Raw genomic sequence first — 19,698 nt, forward strand, 5'->3', positions numbered from 1 at the left:
GGAGGTTTCTAGCAATAAATTAGACAACTGTCAGGAATGAAGTAACTACAGCTGATGGTGCTTTATGCAGAACTATGAAAAACTAGATGAGGTATGGAATGTCCATTCTCAGCCCTATTTTCTGTAATTTCTATGGTATGTAAGTAGTCTGTGCAAGTAATATGAAATAATATTTGGAAGAGAAGTAGAAAAAAGACTTAAAAGCATAGGCTTAGTTTTCAAAGGCATTAGATAGGAATTGCAGTTACTACTTACATGTATTAGGTAGCTGCAGTCACAGAACAGCCAAATGCCTTTAGTTTTCATTTTTTTCTGTTGAGAGTACCTGTCTAAATATTGCTCACAAGAAAGCTCCCTGCAGCATTTCTATTTTAGTTCTTCTAATACTGTTTAATATTACATCCTATTTTGATACTTTAAATAACTGTTTCTTTTAGAGCTATTACTTTGAAACAGGTTGTCTTAGACATTTATGTAATTTAACATTTTAATTTGCAGTATCTCTTTGTTTTAGTTCTGCCAAACATTTGGAGCATTGATGGTGAATTTACTATTCCAGAACAAAAGCAAGTAGAAAACAATGAGGAACTAGCCAGCTCTTACGAAAGAAAATTGATTGAGGTAAAGTTTGTACTGCAGAAATTTTATGGAATCATAATTGTAACGTAACATTTGAAGCCGTAAATAGTTTCTTTGCTTAGTTGTTATTTTTTCCCCCATTACTGTAAAAGAAAAGTCTGATTTTTGCTTTAAAAAGAACAAATGAAAGATTTCATTTTCAGGCTTCTGTGGTTAAAATACAAATTTGTTCATTCAACTTCAAAACATATTTAAACTAATTCAGATAATTACAGATACTTCTCCTAACAAGGGTACACTTTATACTTTGGTATTAAAATGAAGGTTTTAATAAATAAAGAAGTTCATTAATGTTATAACTGATGGTGGTGAAGTTGAAAGCACAAACAATAGGTTTCAGGTATTGTATGAATTACAGTACATAATTACAGTCATTGCTCTTTTAAAGCTCAGTTGAGCTTTAAAATGAGGACATACTGAAATCTGTAGCTTTTTCTGTGCTTTTGTACTGTTTTCTGATTGCCAAACTATGTTTCATTTTTGTATTGCTTTACCATGTAGCTTATTGAATACTGCAGTATGGAAACAGATGATGGAAGCTACGAGTTCTATTGATGTGACCATGTTAGAAAAAGTTCTTTATGCAAGATTCACTTTTAAAACTAATGTAAAATTCATTAAAGAAAAAAAAAGAAAGATTAGGGTTTCATCCTAAATTTAAATACAAATGATTTTCCAGACAAAAGTAATGAAATTTAATATCTAATACCCATATCTCCTACTAAATATTAAATGAACATTTTTATAAAAAGTAAAACAATTCTCTATGTCTTTCTCTTGCCCAAAATACTCTGAAATTGGATACTCGTATTAACTGATTAACATGAAGATGAATAAAAATGCGAGTCGTGCATCAAAGAGATTAATACAGTTCTTCTAAAACATTCATACTTGGTTATCCTTTTCTCATAGGACCATGTGAAACTAGTTCTCTCCCTAATGCATACCTTTGGTTGGGTTCTTCTGAGTCCTTTCCTCTGTTCTGTACCTATCAAAAGAATATCTTAATTAAGAACACAGGTAAAATCTCTTTCAGCTTTAAAAGTATTCTCCTTAGTTCTACTAAGTTTGTTCTGCATGTTCAGGAATTTGTTGCTAACACTTCTGAGTTTGTGTTAGCAGTAGCACTGATGACACAGCAGTGGATGTAACCACTGGAAATCCTTGTTGCTAATCACATCCAGAAGAGAAAGTCTGCATCTGAGTCTCATTTACTAGTCTGTAACAATATCTTCGCTCAAAATAGAATGTAACCCTTGTAACAATCCAGATGTATTTACCTAAAGTCATTATTCCTTCTTCTCTCCACAAATGAAAGATGTGAAGTCTTATTTTCAAAGGTTAGCCTGCACTGTGTTCCAAATTGAGGACTAGGATAGGAACTGCTCTTGAATGTTGTTCTGGCAGTTCCACTCAGCTAGAATTGGGTCTGAAAAATGTTCAGACTTAAGCAGTTTTAGTTACTGTTATTTTGTGCCTAGTAGACTATTGCAAATGAAGAAAAAGATTCCCTTGAATTTCTTAGTAGCTGATCAGGACACTGAAGTTTCCCCACAGAGAAATGACTGACTGTCAAAAGAATAAAAATAATGGTTCTGCTGACTAACTAGAGATTTTTTTTTTTCTCTTTTTCCATTGGAAATTATTTTGTTCCTAATAATATAGTTTCTTAACATTTTTTAAAAGTTTGCATTTATTGAAGTTCTTTAATCATGATCTGTAAATAGGTTGATTTAACCAAGTGGATAAAGAAAAGTTACAACTAAAGATTTTGAAGGAATAAAGAAACTTAAGGAAACTTTTACTGAACATTATGGTTAAAACAGTGTTAGAGAAATTTTTGTAAAAACTCAGAATAATTTTTTAATGGTGTATTTTCTTAGAAATAGTAGTGAACCATCAATCTAGTTACCACAATTACGTCTATACCCCCAATTCGAAGCTTGTTGGGATATTGATAATCTTTGGATACCTCTAGCAATCCCCATGTGTTTTCCAATGTCATACGCTTTGGGACTAGAATGCTATTTTGATTTAGAAGAGAAAGTAAGTCGATTTATACAGCTCTCAAGCCATGAAAAATGAAGTGTGCTTAAAATCACTGTAAGAAGTTTAGGGCCGTTGCTATGCATCGTTAGCATAAGTTTGCCGTACGTAAGGTAAAGTATGTTTCATTTACTTTGTCCTCCTTATGTAAGGTTTGTCAGAGTAATATCACTAGAAGTTTTCTCGTGTTACATGCCGAGCGAGGGAGAAACGCTTCATGTTTTACATTGCAACTAAGCTCAAAATAAACAATTACTGAAGACTTGCTGACATGTCAGACCTGATATTACTAAGGATTTAAAATGAAGCAAAACAAATGAAAAAAACTAAAACAATTGGGTTGTCTACACATGTTTATAAGACCTGTGGTCAGATTGTTATCTGTAAGACATTGTTTCCAGTTGGTCTGTTCTTTCTTTGTGGCTGTAGACCAGTAATGAATTAATAAACATATCTAACTAGAGATAACATGACTTCAACTTTCTTTGCAGTTTCAGCCTTTGATGATTTTGTACTCTAAGTGTAATTTTATTGGTGGACTTTAACCTGCATTTCATCAAAGTTAAATTGTAGGTTATGCTGATGATGAACTAAATTACATTATGAGAGCACTCTGTTAAAGACACAATAAATTACATTGAATTTTTGGTTTCCTGGCATAGACTATTCCTGTGGGACTAGGGAATGAGGGGGCTAGCTCCTCTGCTGGAATAACAGACTTTTGATGTACTGAGACTTGTATCACAGTATATGAATCCCTTATTGTTCTGCAGAAACACTTATTCTACAGGAATGTGGAGACGAACCAAACAGTTAAAAATCCTTTCCAACTCTCTAAGGCTTTCCTTGTAAAAGCCTGTGCAAGAAACATTTCTAGGAGTTAGAATTTTTCTACACAAATTAACTAGGAATTGCTCAGTTTTTAAAGTAAAGTTCCATAGAAACCCACAGTTGCCTTTCAATGAAGTTGAAAATACTCTTGTACCTTTTTCTGAAGCTCATAGACTTAACTTTTTATATGTTAAATATACTGTTGTATTTGTATGCCTGACAAATTGATCTCTGAACATTTGGTATGTGAGGCTGGGAACCTCTTTTTCTGACATGGAAGGTGCATATGCTGATCACGTGAACTCAAGATGTGAATCACTTTAAGTACACTTGGTAGATTAGAGTTGAGAGTTATTTCTGAATATTAGATATGCGTGAGATCTGACATCTGTCAAAAAGGTTAAGTTTCATGTTTTTTAAATTCCTGACAAATTATGCAGCTTTTCTGAAAGGTTGAATTGTTTCAAACATTTGAAACAGTATCTATGAAAGGTAATTTTGGTTATTAAGCCAAGCTTTCACCATTCTGAAGAGTTTCACTTCATAAATTTTCATGCCTTCTGTTCTTTCCTGTTGAACAAGTAATTCTTTGGCCAGTTGCATCCTGAGGCCTCAAAAGCATGCTCCGGATTATTTTTACTCAAACTGCATTCTAGATTTTTAACTTTAGTTGCCACAATTTCATTTCAAAGTGTTCAAATGACTTTAAGGTATACTGAGAGGTTTTTTTGAGCCAGCAATTACACAAAAAGAACAATAATGGCATGTATCACTGTAGTTGGGTAGGTGGCTTTTTTAAACTGTTCTAAACATTTGACCTGTCAATGATTTTTATTTTTTTAATGGAGTAAGGAAATACCATGTGAAGAGGAAGTATCATCTGAAAAACAGCTGTGTGACTTTTTCATGGTTCTTTGTGCTGCTGACATTGTTAGTAAATGGAAGTTCAAAAGACAGCCTTTCAGTCTTAAAAAATCTGGAGATATATTGTAAGTCAATTTTGCTCAGATTTATTTTTTACTAAGAATTTTTCAGTAGTATGCTATCAGATAATTAAAGAAAGTTTCTAAGTATTGGAGGATTTTCAGTGTGAGAATATGGCTTTGTTCATGGTGCAATACATGAGTCTTGTTTGGGTTTTTTTGTTACAAAATCCCTTCTCACATAGTAAGCTATCTGGTCAGGGAAGGTACCTTAAGTCACTAAAACTTTTGCCAAAAAGTCTCAGCATCTTTGTAGAATTGTCTCTCAGTTTAGCATAACATGTACCAATATACTGTAATGAATTTCTTTACTATGTCCTGAATTGAGTTCCTGAAGTGGGGAATTTTGATGATCTAGCAATTTTGGTAATGTCTGCTTGAAGTGCCACTTATTCTTTAACGTGAGATGATTATGTGGAAAGGCTGTGACAGCCACAGAGCAACTTAGTTACCTGCTTAAAAAAACCCAACTCTGACTATGAAGAATTGTTTGACTGCTTGTCAGTTCTTTTCTCATGCTTTTCTCCTAAAAATAGTTTTGATTTATTCTTTTATTACTTTTGATCCCTAAGTGATCCTACAAACTATTGGTAAACCCAGAACCTTTTGCTGTATTAAGAGTATGTTAATGACATTCTAAGACAAGAATAGAAAGAAACCTTTCTTTAAGAAATAAACTCTGAAATATTTAATAACTTAGTTGATAAATTCTCTGCATACCATTTCTTTGAACTACATGACCCATTTTATTGGAAATGAAAGAAGATAAGTTTTGTGTTCTTTGACAGGATTCTGTAAAGATATGGATTTTTTTTTTTTTCTCCTACCTATTAAAATGCCTACAAATAAAATTATTAAATGATAGCACTTGTTTGCTTGGATTTAACATTTTCTCATAGGAGAGAACTGCAAAATAGTCCTTTGTGAAACAAACAAAAAATCTTTGGCTTTTGTTAGCATTGAACAAACAGAGCAAGTTTGATCTCTTTTTTTATATCTCTTCAGTCGGTCATATTATTTACTAACAGCTTCTTTATTAGCGTACTTGCATTCAGCGTGAGCTTTCATTCAGCAGACAAACAAGATCACTGTATCAGTGGACAGTGATACTTTTGGAAATTGTTATTTTATTTTCTTAGTTAAAGGTCTTCACATGGCATGCAGCCTTTCTATGAAATATTAGTTGTGTTTGAAGTCAGTATAGAAAACTTGTATTAAATTAGTAAATTGTTCAGCACTTTTCTGTGGAATAACAAGCCCTTCTGTAGCTTTTGTCAGTTCAACTGTTACTGAAATACAGTGAGGTGTAATTTCATATGGCCAGTGCACTTTGGCACAAGGGTAGACTTTTTTTGCAGTTCTTAAAAGAAATTGTATTATTTTGTAAGAATTGTGAAATGTGCTTTTATGTATATGTATATTTATTTTCTCAGTAAGAATTTATGTCCAAATAAAAAAAATAGAAAAGAAAATTTGGATAAGCGGTTCACTTCCGAGGGTGTGCAATGCACCATTTAAGTTACTAAGTACAATAGTACTAGAAGTGATCTTGCAAGAACTATTTTTTGTTCCACTCTGAATGATGTGTATAGAGTCTCTCTCATTGACAGACTAGTCCTGGCTGGCTAAGATGAACAGTTTTCTGAGGCAAGAATGATGCGCCCATGAATCGCCATGCATTTAATCAGTGTTAACGTGTGCACTGTTCAGGTTTTTTTATTTTCTTTACAAACAAACTTATTTTTGAGTCACTGCTGTTTATATTCAGTTAACAGTAAATAACTATGGTAAGTGTTAAGCTGTCTCTTCTGAAAGTTCTTCAAGGAAAAAACTGTAGCATTTATGGTGAACCATGGTTATTTCTTATCTTACTGTATTTTAACTGTTACAGGTAACTGTTAACAGGGCAAAATTTCAGGAAGAGGTATTATCTTTGTTATATCAAATCATATACATGGGGAAAACATGGACAAAGTTCTTCAGGTTAAACATGTACTATGGTTTATGTTGCATCTTTGGCAGCAATATCAATTTAAGTAAGCCAATCTATTGCCTGAATCCTGCTTCTATATCACAAGGCACCTATCCCACAGTTGTAATGGAACAGTGGTTTGTATGTCCATGGTGCAATCTGGTTTGAGAATCTGGTTTGGCTTAAAAAATATTTTCAAGATATTTTCATTTAGATCACTTCCCTCATCTGATTGACTGTCCTGCACATAGTGTAGATGGAACAAATGAACATGAAGAGCATCAGTGTTTTGTGAGCACCACTGAAGATTTCCTTGTTGTAAAGCCCTAGACACAGCAAACACCAAGGTGCATCTAAAGGATGGCAACAACTGCTGAATAGGTTACCTAACTATGTTAATCTATCATGGTTTAAAGGAAAAAAGGAAGGTTAGCAACTTAGGAACAGAAAGTTGCTAGCAAGGTCATAAATGACAGCAAACTAATATCTGTGAAATAGTGAAACCACAGATTAATGTGACTTTAAGCAGCCCTCTCCCAGGAGGGACCATTGGGGCCCAAAAGGTGTGGCTGATGGTGGGGGAAGCCTTTTTTATTGTGGTCCAAACCTGGCATTTGGGGGATAACAATGTGAAAACTGTGATGAGCAACAAAAGAAACATCTCTGTTATGCTTTTGTGGTTCCACAGTCATTAATAAATATTGGATCTGTACACTGTCAAGTCAGCTGAGCTCACCAATTGGTCTGGATTATGTGTGGACCTACACAAATGCAATTGTGGTTAAAATACAAAATATAGAACTTGTGCCTGTCTGTATTTTTGTTGGATCTGTGCAAGTTACGGGAGGATAGCCTGCTTGGTAAAAACTAGTCTGTCAAGATTTTTTTTTTTTTTTTAAATTTAAATCATCAAAGTGATGATTTACACTATGTAATGTTTTGTGGCATGTGAAATTACTTTTTTTGAGTCCATGATTTTTAGTATCCAATAATAATATTAATTTAGTTCCAACTCTTGTGCTCTTGGAGGCAGGCTATGGAATGTTTATGAAAAGTCATCTCCTGATAGTAACTGTGTCTCTCTACTTCGTTGCTTGTGTCAGGTTATCCTTATGAATGCTGGTTGTACGTTTTAAGTATTTTGTGTTAGCTCATGAAGATAATCCTAATAAAGGGATAACGAGTTGCAATTCAGAATAACTATCTCAGCACAGTAGATGAGGTGGAACCTTCCAGGTTTGAAATGAGAAGTTAAAAGGATCTAAGGGAAGATAATGGTGTTGTTTAGAGATTTGTTTAGATCTTTGTTGCTTACATCTTTCTTCTTGGGCTTTGGCTTTGCTGTGAGGATACATGGAAGGATGCAGCAGCTAGAGACATGCTAACTTATATCCCTCTTATTAACACTTATTTTGTCCCTCTTATTAAACTCCTGTGTAGCTGATTTTTGCTTTTGCTGGTTACTTCTCATTTTCCCTGGCCAGGCACAGGTCTTGCCAGAGCAGTTTTTTTCCTGTTCAATGTGTTAGTGCTTTTTTGTGTGTCAGGATTAATCTCTGTAAACACTGGTAGTACTGTACACAATTGACAAAGACTGTGAAATGTCACAAACATTAATATATAGTTCATCTAACTTGCATAATTCCTGATGTATTTTGGGTTGAAAACCACAGCTTATTTTCTAATTGTTGGTTTTGGTTAATTGTGAATTGTGCTAACCTTAGGTTGCTGTAGTAAACAAACAAACAAAAATCCACACCACAAAACAAAATAAAAAAAAACCCCAAACCAAAACAACCAAACCCCAACCCTATTCTTAAATGAATCTTTCAGTCTTCCTTGAACCATATAACTTGCTTGCAGATGGAAATGTCAAGAATACAAAATGGCAGTTTTGGAAAAGAAAGCAATGACTAAGCATTTTATGGCTATATCAATAGATTTGTCTGAACTGTCTGCCATTTATAATTTTCTTTTTCACTTGTAGAAAAAAAGAAATTATTAATATTTAGTAGGATACCTGATCTTTTTTGAAGACCTTTTGCTTTATTTCTGTTGGGGGAAAGTGTAGAAGAATGTTAATTTTTGAAGAAGGGCATCTTCTCATGGAAAAAATACACCCTTGCTTCCACTGAGAGCATAAGGAAGCAACTTCCAGTTCTGTCTAGAGTTTCTTGGTAAATACGTTGTTTTGCATTTTGTGACAATTGGGGAAAAATGCCTATACCTACTAAAAACTCATTAATTCAGATGTGGCTTGTGCCAAAACGTACACATTTTAGCTACAAATCCTATTAAAAAAAAATAAATCTGAGTTCCACTAAAACACACTTTTAAAAGACCTTATTCTTTTTTTCTTTTTGCGCATGTCCTTCCAAGACAGATTGTATTATTCATATGCTTAGTGAAACATTCTTAGCATGTCTTAAGTTAACAGCTTAGTCCTTTGCTGTGGAACATGAAGTGATGTTTACCTTTGTTATTTTTCTGGAGACTGCTCTTTAGTGTGGTCATGCTGGACAGTATAGCTGCAGTACTGTCAGGCAGCAGGAGAAGACTTAGATTTTCTTTTGACAACAGATCTTTAGAATTCTGTCAGTGTGGAGTCTAAATATTTTATGTTAGCCTCACTTCCCCTTCATGATAAGGATTTTGGCTTTTCAAGCATGCTTTCTGATATGACCAGGACTAAATCTGAATGATACTCTGGCCAAGTGAAACTTAGCTCATTTGTACTTTAATTTTCTGCTTTAAACATATTGTCATGGAGAAAAACAACTGTGAAGATGATTGAAGTCCCAGTAGTGAAAATTACTGCTTAAGCTTCAGTGTGGAATGAATAAAGGAAGATGTGATGACATAAAATGTAACTGAAAGGATATAATTATAAGGAGACCTCTTTATTGTTTTTAGCAGACCTTGGTGCAGGAAAAATTAGAGGAACCTAAATTAATATTGTTATTCAGAAGTATTTCTCCTTGTTCCTTTTGGTTTGCTGTGATGGTAATACATTTTCTTTGAGAGGAAAAAGTATTGAAGTAACTTAATTACTAGTAAGAGTGATTTGTCACAGGTAGCATACCTGCCAAATTGTCTTTTTGATAATACGTAACAAGTGATTTGCTGTTTTATTTGCTGTTAAATTTTCTTTTTATTGTTTAACTTTGCTACGGACACTTATAGATTTTTGTATTACTTCCAGTGCTTTGAGAGAGCTGTTGAATTTACATATTAATCGAGTCTGCAAATAGAAAGTTATTTCAAGGACATCCAAATTAGAGAAAGAGAAAAGAGTCAGATATTACATCAGATAGTTTGGATTTTGTTCTTCTGATAGAGACAGGCCCTGAAAAATCAAACATGATTTCAAGTATGTAAACTACTGAGTTTTGCATCCATTCATAAATTTCTATATTGCTTTTGATAACCAATCAACCAACTATCAGCACTGTGTTTTTTCCTCTGCTTTTGTAACTAGTGGCATACTGCATCTTTTTTATATGAAATACATGGAAGTTCTGCCTCCCAGCCCAGACTCCCTGTAATTAGCAATTACCTGCTAATACTAACCTGAATCAAAGCAGCTTGTGATATTCTTAAATATTACACCACTCACTTACTCGCCAGTATGGAAAATAATGTATCCAGAGTTAATGACATTATGTTATTACTGTATGTAGTAAAGTTGGCAATTTTGTTTGGTGCATGAACGTTTGTAATTTATGAAGCAAAACTGCTTGCTAAGTGGCATCTACTATATTAGTCATAACTCAGAAGTTCATATGGATTTAGATATCCCTTGTTTTCACAACAATGAGCTTACTAATTACTAACAAGTGTTTGAAGTCAAAGCCTTTTTTATCAAGGCTGATCTTGAATGAATAATTGAGATATGAATACATGCTGTCATTAACTGATAACATGGAGGTAACATGTTCAGATTTTTATCAGGAGGAGCCAGAAAAGAGTTTAACTAGGAGCCTGGGAAGTTAGTTTTTCTAATGGGATAAGGTGCAATAGAAATGCTTGACAAGAACAAAAACAAAAGCAGTAAATGAAAGCTGCTTTAGTACACTATAAATGATAATAATGCTTTTGATTGTTGAAACTATATTAAAGCTACATTAAACCTTTGCGCTTCTGAAAGTGAGGAGTGAAACTAAATGGTAACTCAGATGTGTTGCAAGCTTTTTGTATTGTGATGTGTAAGATAAAGCATCAATATTAATCTAAAACTGCTTACATAATCAGTCCCAAGGCAAACAAATAAAAATGTTTGCCTGTTTGGGTTTAAATAATCACTCTGAAATCTTTAGCTTTTGTACTTCCTGATAATCCCATTACAAGGGAAGTTTGTTGTCAGTTCAATTACTGCTGCTGGGTTTTATCTTGTAATTTGCTGAGTGTTTCAGAATAGTTTGTAAATTCAGAATTAATGAGAGATATCACTCTAGACAAATAGTATCTGGGCTTAGTTTAGCTCTTTTTGCATACATGCCACACTGATGAATTACTGGATTTGAAGGACTCCTAATATAAAACGAAACTGGAAAAGAGTTAAACTTGAAATTCAACTCAGGTATAATTATTTTTATTTTTTATTTTTAATCAATGATGGCAGCTCCTTGCTTGTCAAATTGAAGCTGTTTTTTTCTGTTTGCTTTGATTATGTGAAGGGTACAGGTTGTCTGGAACAAAGCACTAAATTAAATTGAATTAGATTGGTTTATCTTGGGGAACTTCCCTGGGGAGAAGGCAGAGTGGTAATTCAAGAAAAGGAAAGCATAGGCAGTAGTGAACTGCCTCCAGAAGGGAAACTATGAACTCTTAAGAGATTTGGCATTAGTCCAAGTCCCTGTGTTATCGTTGAAGGTGATGGATTGATATTCATCTTATTCATCTGTGCTTTCATAATGTTACCCCATTGCCTCTACTATTCTCCTAGCTTTGGATGACTGTACGAGGAGACATTTCAAGAGTTGCTGTAACCTGAAAAACGTGTTAACCAACATTGTTGTGGTAGCCTGCTATGCCCACTAGAGGGGCCAACGAGTCACTGCTGCTGTTTTCATCTAACTACTCCTGTTAAAATTGTAGCTTTTCTTGTGCTGTCCTGGGACAGCTCATCTGGTGCTCCACCTCTGATAGTGGCCCTCATCAGTACACCTTTTCTTCAATGCAGGAGTCATATAGGGAGATTTACTTGGAAACAGTGGGGTTTTCTGAAGAGTCTGTCTTTTTCCTTGAAAATAATTCTACAAACCCTTTTTGGCTCAAGTTTCTTTGCTTTAAGTCTACAAGTGGCATTATCAGTTCAAGACAACTCCCTTGCCAGATATATCATGTGCTGATGGGTCGTCCATCATAATTGAAACTTTCATTCAGTTTTATTGTATAATGGTTCTGATAGGAATAGCTAAAAATCTTGCTGAACTCAGTTTCTTTTAGCCTTGCTCCCTGTTTCTGCTAGTTTCCTCATCACATTCTCTTGATGATAACATGTTACTGCTACTGTTTAGACCTTTGCTATTTGGGAACCCGTTTCCTTTTGGAGTTCTTCACCCTTAAGCTGTAGGCTTACACTTATGTGTAAAAAAATTTCAAGAGCTCAGTATCATCTTTAACCTTGATTTGAGTTTTACTGTTTCTTGCTTCTCTTAGCAGGGAACCAACTTAAACATAGTTTGCTCTGGAAATTGATACACTCTTCATCGTTGTCATTCATCCTTCTTTGTTCACTTTCATAAATGTCCTGCATCAGTTGGTGTTTTCCTGACACTTTTCCTCAAAAACGGAGGGCACATACATAACTAGACTTCGTGTCCAAAGAGGCCATGCTTGAGGCCACACTATTTACCTATGCACAAAAACTTGTACCACAGCATAACTGTGGTATTTATGCTCCTTCGATCTCTCACAGATTTGCCTGGGATGAATGGAATTCTAGCTCCAGTCCTATTAAAACTCCAAATAATAGTGCAGAATATATTACTCATGAATTATTGACAAAGCTTAATGCCGTTTGTGCATTTCCCATTATTCCCAGTTCAAAATACTGTGATTAGTTTGTAACTGTTGAGTGCTGTGTCCATCAAAGAATTAAACTGAGAACAAAAGTTAACAGGTGCTTTATTGGAGTATGTTGCCATAGGATCTCTTCTGATAGGAAAAAAAAATATACATAGAGTTGTATTTTGTCCTGTTGAATTCAATATCAAAACCTACATTTCAAAGCATAAGTCAAAATTATTATAACAGTGTCTGTTCTTAATGGTCAGTTCAAACTAATGCATTAGCAATGAGATGCACCACTTCAAGAGTATGGTAAAATAAAAAATATAAATAAAGCTGATACCCATGTAAGATATTACATAGTGTGGGGTTTTTTTCAGTTTAGAACACAATTTTTTCTTGTCTTTGTTTTTCAGGTAGCTGAAATGCACGGGGAACTGATTGAATTCAATGAGAGGCTGCACCGTGCTCTGATGGCTAAAGAAGCTCTTGTGTCCCAGATGAGACAAGAACTAATTGATTTGAGAGGGCCGGTAAGTGTTTGTTTGTTACAGTGTAGAATGCCACTCTGGAATAAGCTTAAAACCATTACTCGTGATGAAATAAAATATATATTAGCTTATAAGAAATAACAGCTAATAACACATCTGTCAAGAACACATTACTAGGTATTTTTTGTAGTGTTTGATTCTCTTTAGTGGAATTGAATGTAAAATTGATATATTCAGACAATAAAATTGTTTTCTGCCAACTATTGCTTCACTTCGGCTTTTTGTGTTAAAAGAAAAGATCGAATTGAAATTTGAAAATGAGCAGGGAGGAAACAGAAGGGGTCAAGGATGTTCCTAATAGTTGTCCATCTTCTGAGGGAGGCATATTTGGATAGTTTTTGTTCATATGGTTACGTGGTATTGCTCCTTACTTTTTTGTTTGCACTGGAAGCATTGATGCCTATTTTATCATAACATTTATCTAAAGTGGCTAATGACAGTTCTGTGCGCATTAGTGAAGCAGGATTTCACCTATAATTTTCAGCCTTTTAAATGGAAAAAATCACGCTGGTAAGTTAAGAGATGACAGTGATAAATCACACGCATATTACAGCTCTGCTTTCTTACTCAGAGATTTTGGGCTGTATGTCCCTGTTCAGAGATTTTGTTTTTAACCACGTATCTCCGTATCCTAATCCAGTAGTTAGGTATCGATACTATATTTTAATCTATCAGATACCAAGTAAAAACTAATTCCTAAAAACTTGTAAGAGTGGAAGTGGTACTATATTTTTACGGGCTAGCTAAATGCTGGTTGTTATTAGTTGCTATTGTCCAAAATGAAACTGTGAATTGAATACAGTCCTGAAGACTTCTGCATTATCTTAAGAAGTGGATATGTTTTAATTCTATATTAGTAAACAAAACACTGTGCTGATAGTCTGTTACTTAGTAGACTTTAATTAGAACTTTCAAAATTGGTAAAGTGTGTAACTGCCAAAAATTGTGGGATATGAATATTTGAGCCCCCTTTGACTTGTTTGAAAATATCAGCCAAGTTCTTAACATTTTATTATTAAAATAGTATATAATTTAGGGTGTGTTATAAAAACAGCTTCTGTGATTTTTCACTGTCTTCTCCTTTCCTTTAATGCTGATAATCAGTTTTAATGGCTGTAATTTATAAATGAATTGTTCACAGTGATCTTTCCAAATTTCTGGTTATTGGGTTTCACAACTTCTGCAACAGAGGGACATTAAAACAAAAAGTATGTTCTTTTCAAGGGTATGAGGAAGTACATCGATGTAATGTCTCCATTACTGTGTTTTGTATTACAATGAACAACACTTCAACTACCATCTCAAAATCAGTAACTGATCTGTTTCAACATAGATGTGCAAGCACTGGAACTCATTAATGTTATCCTTATTTCCAAAGTCCACACTCCATTTTTGAGGTTGTTACGCAAAACTTTTACTGAAGTTAATTAAAGTGACTGTATATATCTGGTGGTAGGATTTGCCACTTCAGATATAGGCAAAGAGAGGGTGCAGTTTGTAGGCAAGATAGAAAAATGTCTGTTCTCTGGCACAAGAGCCCTGGAAAGCCAGGCTGTGTTCTGCCACTGGCAGGTGGACTGGACTGTGAACAGACAACAGCTGATGGTGGTAATTGAGAGAGAGGTCATACTGGCCCTTCCCACCTCATTCCTCCAAAAAAGGGCATCAGAGGTGTTCAGGACTCAGACTATATGCCCTGTGCGTATGCTGTGGAGCTGTCTTGGCTCTGCACGACTCTTCCTCTTTTCCTTTCTCTGTCAGGAATGACTTAATTTTTGCCAAGCCATATCCCTTTAACCTTGGGAAGGCAAAATTCAGTTTTCTCTTGTGTATTGGGAGGTCTTGAGCTGATCTGGCAAAACATCGCTTTACAGTAAGCAATGATACATATTTAAGTTTCTTAGGCAGGAAATATTCTGAAAAATAGTAATATGCATGCAACATACATTATAGAGATACACTGAACCAATATTTAACTAAAGTAGAAGCCGTCTTTAGAAGTTCAAAACTTTTAGCGGGCTTTCTTCATCAAAACATGCTAACTATTCTGGGTTACGCTTTACATTTTACAGTATTTAAAAGGTAAGAAGATATCTTTTTGTGTTTAAAGTAAGGTAAAAAGCTATTGCTGTTTCAGTTCTAAGTACTCTTTCAATCTTTTTTTTCTCACAACTGCTACTTATTTTGATTCTGCAGGTGTTAGTCCATCGTTGCTATCTTTATGTACTTTTGTAGCTATATGTTTTGTAAGAACACAGCTAAAATAAAATGATCATGTGTCTTTCTCTTAATGGAATATTGGTTGTAAAAAGAGGTGATCACTAGGTTTTATGTGCTTCATCTCTTCCCATAAATTGTTTATACACACAATGTACTTTGTTTTAGCATACTTCACTGATAAAGGCCTAATAATGTTGCTTTTTTTCTGGATTTTCTATACCTTTCAAAATTACATGCTTTTACAAACCCAATTTGTTTCTTTATGAAACTATAGCAAATTCTAACGTGAAGACCTTGCAAGGGTGATATGTTCTTAATCCTATTGCATGATATTTTTCTTTTATTGTTTCTCAGTAATAGTTTTTATTGGCATTTAAAAAATTGAATGCTAAATTGTAATTTCTTTATAATCTTATGCTTTCTTAATAGCAAGCATAATAACCAGTGTGTGGGAATTATTTCTGTTTTGTAAATATAGGTCCCTGGAGATTTGAGTCAAACATCTGAAGATCAGAGTTTGTCAGATTTTGAAATGTAAGTTTCATAATACACATATTTTTCTCTTCATATTGTCTTTGTGGGAAAGAACAATAAGCAAACAGATTCAGTAATTTGCTTTTCCGATATTTTTTCCAATAACTGAATTGTCAGCTCTGGTGTTCCATTGTTAGAAAGTATGGAGAGCTGCACAGTCCATGCCCTAGTGTAGTTTTTAATAACGTTGAATGCAAGGAGTTTACGTTTATGAAGACTCTTTTGGAGTGCTCTTTCAGTGCACTAGGTCTTGGTATTCTAACAAAGCACCAAAACTTTACCTTTTTCTGTTGCTTTGGGTTTGATAGATGCTAGATGCTATTCATAATGTGATGGATTTTCTCTTTTTTACAGAATAACTCCTAGTCAATGCATACAAATAGTACTGCAGAAAAACCCACAAATAACTCAGCTGGTCATCCCAGATCATTCTAGATTGTTGTGATTTGGAGTTTTGCCTTTATTAGTCAGACTAATGAATCTAGCTTTTTGTGGATGAGGGGGTGAAAATGTAGCTGATATCTTTGACTCATAGAAGTTTGGAGGTGAATTACAAAGAGTGGATGGAAATGGCTTCTCCATAATTGTGCAGTGCTCTTCTGTTATTTAATGAGCTCATTTTTTTTTGCTGAGTTTTGCGGACCAAAATGTTGACTTGAAATGAATACTTGAAACAAATTTCATGTGTGTAATCAAATGTTGTCAAATGCACTCTGTAAAAAACCAGAAACCCCAAAAAACCCACAAGGGGAATTATTTCAGTGCTCTTTTTCACTTATGTTAATTTTAGGGAACACTTTTAGATACAGCAAGTATAAAAGGTTCAGGCAGAACTACAATTTTTCTGATACTCCATTTGAAATGTTAAGTTGCTTTGTAGATCACTTTAATCATTATCTAAATCACTGGAGGTAGTTGCTTTGCAATTCTTATACATAGATACGATTCCATATTTTAAGTTTTTTACTCTCCTCCTCAGATCAAATCGTGCTCTTATTAATGTTTGGATTCCCTCAGTCTTTCTGCGTGGAAAAGCTGCTAATGCATTCCATGTTTATCAGGTAAGTGATACATCTTAACACAGATTTTGGGTAAAAGTTTCTGACTGAAATGGCATATTTTAATAATTTAAAGGTCTCAGTATAATTTCATTAGAGATCAGTTAATGAACAGCAACTTCATATATACTCATCCATAGGATTGTGTTGATTATCCAAATAGCGTATTTTGAGGGCTGGATTTTAAAAGTTTAATACTTTAAAAGCATGCTTATGACTGCATTGTCCAGGGAGTACAACAATTCAATATTAATCATAGAAACATAGAATGTTTTGGTTTGGAAGGGACCTTCAGAGGTCATCTAGCCCAACCCCCCTGCAGTGAGCAGGGACACCTTTAACTAGATCAGTAATTCCTTCTTCAGTATGCATATACATACTCTATTTCAATTTTGAGGATATTAATGACCAGAAATGCTGCTTGACAGACAAACTGTTGTGGCTTACTGCAGTAGCTCACTGAAAACCTTCACTATGTGTCACTGGGCGTGTTCATAGCATATTCTGCTTCAGCCGGGTCTGAATTTAGGGATTTGTGCTTTAGCCTGCCTATAGTTGGAACATTGAAATCCTATACTGTTCCTTGATTCCTGGATTCTCTGTTTCAGAACAATTATACCCTGCAAGGATAGGATGGCAGGGCAAACTTTAATATACTGTCCCAGGCTGTTTGTATTTCTTTTATTTGTGGATTATTAGCAGCCACAAAATTTTTCCACTTTTGTTTCAGCCACAGGTACTTAGCTCTGAACAAGATTTCTGAAGCTTTTTAAAATTCCTCTCACTCTGAATGATGATTTTTGTAGAATTTTGAATAATTTATGAAGTGTTTGCAGGTAGCTGAAAAATACAGGAAAAGACCCACCTTTCAGCCAGTAAAAGACAATGAAAAATAAGACTAGCTAATGGGAAGAAAAGCTAACAATACTGAACAGTTACAAATTTGTTCAAAAGCATTGACTAATCAATCAAATTCAGATGCACAAATGTTTGTGGAAACCTAACTTGTTGACAAGTGTGATTATTTTTGTCTTTCTGGCTCTCACAAATTCTTCCACTCTGCTGTCACTGGCTACACACTCTCAAAACCCAGACACCAGTCTGGTAATGCAGAAATTCTTTGGAGCATCAATATCCCACCCCACCACATCTGTTACTCTAATGATGTTGCAGTTCTGTTGAGCTCTGGTTCCTCCTGCTTGTTTTGTAGGTTGCTCTGTAGTATTCTTTTCATCCTGCGTTTTCTCTTGTTCCTATCACCATGCACTGTTTGCTTTCCACCCCATCCACCATTTCCTCACCAGGCTGATCTTGTCCCACTCTGTCAGGTGGATTTCATCTCTCCCAGCAGTCCTTGATCATTAGAGACAGTCCCATGATTGTAAAACCCAAATCTGTCAGTGGCACCTGCTGGGCAACCAGTTATTGATCCACAGGATCCACCTGGTCCTTTGCAAGCCTTTTCCATCACTGTCAGAATCTAGAAGACCAGCTGGGCCTCTATGGACTTCATCCTTGTCCCCAGTGCTGTTTACTTGCCCTTGATTTGGTAGTAGTCTTCTCTAAAATTACTGTTGCTGCCTGTGTGGATAGGCAGCAAAGGGTAATATTAAGGGGTACATATCATGTATTTAAAAAGCTTTGAGTTTTAAAAGTTCAGTCTTTCCTCAAGCATTTTTACATCTAGACTATTGCAGCAAAAGCTGGAATGTGATGTACCCCAGAATTTTCTTTTTTGAGTTTCTGTCAGGTAACTACAAAATAAGGCAGTTCCAAAAAAATATTTGGTATCTGAATGATGAGGTCTTTTGTGTTTGCAACAATGTGACACTTGAATGTCTACATTCTCCAACTTTTTTTTTTTTTCTTTTTTCTTTTTTGGACTTATATCTGCGGTACAGATTGAAATGAAGGCACCTAGTGAATATCCCTTTAATTTTTAAGTACATTTCTGACTCTTCAGGCTTGGCACACTTATTAATGATGGTGAGAAATGACATGTAAAAGTACTGTCTGTACAGCATTAATTTTGTGGTGTGGTTTTTTTTTTTTTTTTTTTTTTTTTTTTAATATTACTGATATCTGCTCTTATGTGAAAGACAGGAAAGGGGAATATAGCCCAATAGTTGATCTTTTCCTGATACTCAGGAAAACTTATGTGGATGCAGTGAATACAGTTCCATGTTCCTTTTATATTTATGTGAAAAGGTAACATAATTTCTAATTATCAAATTGTGGACATGAATTGTTGCAGTGGCAGACTTACTGCAAAGAAAAGCACTTTAAAATATTTTCTGTGTAAGTTGTGAATAAGTAAACTTAAACTATGGCTTTCTTGGATGTGCTTACCAATGGTCTGTTGCTCACACAAGTTTTCCTCCTCATTTGGTTGGTTAGTGAAAAGTAGAAACAGAACAGTTCTTGCAACTGCTTGAGCAAATAGTTGCATTTTTATCTGCAATTTTCAGTTGCATTCCTTTTGGTTGAATGAGAAGAAAGAATCCTTTTTTATTATTAAACTTGCTTTTGTGTTTTGAATATTTGTCAATGTCTTTACTACTAAGACATGAACCAGAAACAATTTATTTATAACATTGCTATCTAATATGCCAAATCTATCTTTTTTTTAAGTAATAATGTGCTCTTCATTAAGGTATATTAGAACTGTATTAAAAACATTAATTCTTTAAGAATTTCATTTATTTTAAATTTTACTTGTAACTTGATATCAAACTTGGTTACTAATGAGTTTGGTACTTTTCGTGCAGTTTGACTGTACTTGACTATATAAATGGCATCATGAAAGCCTGGAAAGTATGCAGGATTCATATGTACTCTAGATGTTCTGCACA

The 19,698-nt window shown here is 34.6% G+C and overlaps 1 protein-coding gene across 1 annotated transcript in view; it reads left to right on the forward strand.

Annotated features, from left to right (window-relative positions):
- The window catches only part of SNX29 (sorting nexin 29), a 138,382-nt gene that overhangs the window by 49,813 nt on the left and 68,871 nt on the right, over positions 1 to 19,698 (forward strand). Inside the window, exons 16-19 of the mRNA XM_009639592.2 lie at positions 515 to 621; positions 12,900 to 13,016; positions 15,733 to 15,788; positions 16,768 to 16,849. Coding sequence (XP_009637887.2) covers positions 515 to 621; positions 12,900 to 13,016; positions 15,733 to 15,788; positions 16,768 to 16,849 — 362 coding nt within the window. The remainder of the gene's footprint in view (positions 1 to 514; positions 622 to 12,899; positions 13,017 to 15,732; positions 15,789 to 16,767; positions 16,850 to 19,698) is intronic.

This window comes from Egretta garzetta, unplaced genomic scaffold, assembly GCF_000687185.1.
Source record: "Egretta garzetta isolate BGI_Z169 unplaced genomic scaffold, ASM68718v1 scaffold575, whole genome shotgun sequence".
Classification (NCBI taxonomy): domain Eukaryota; kingdom Metazoa; phylum Chordata; class Aves; order Pelecaniformes; family Ardeidae; genus Egretta; species Egretta garzetta.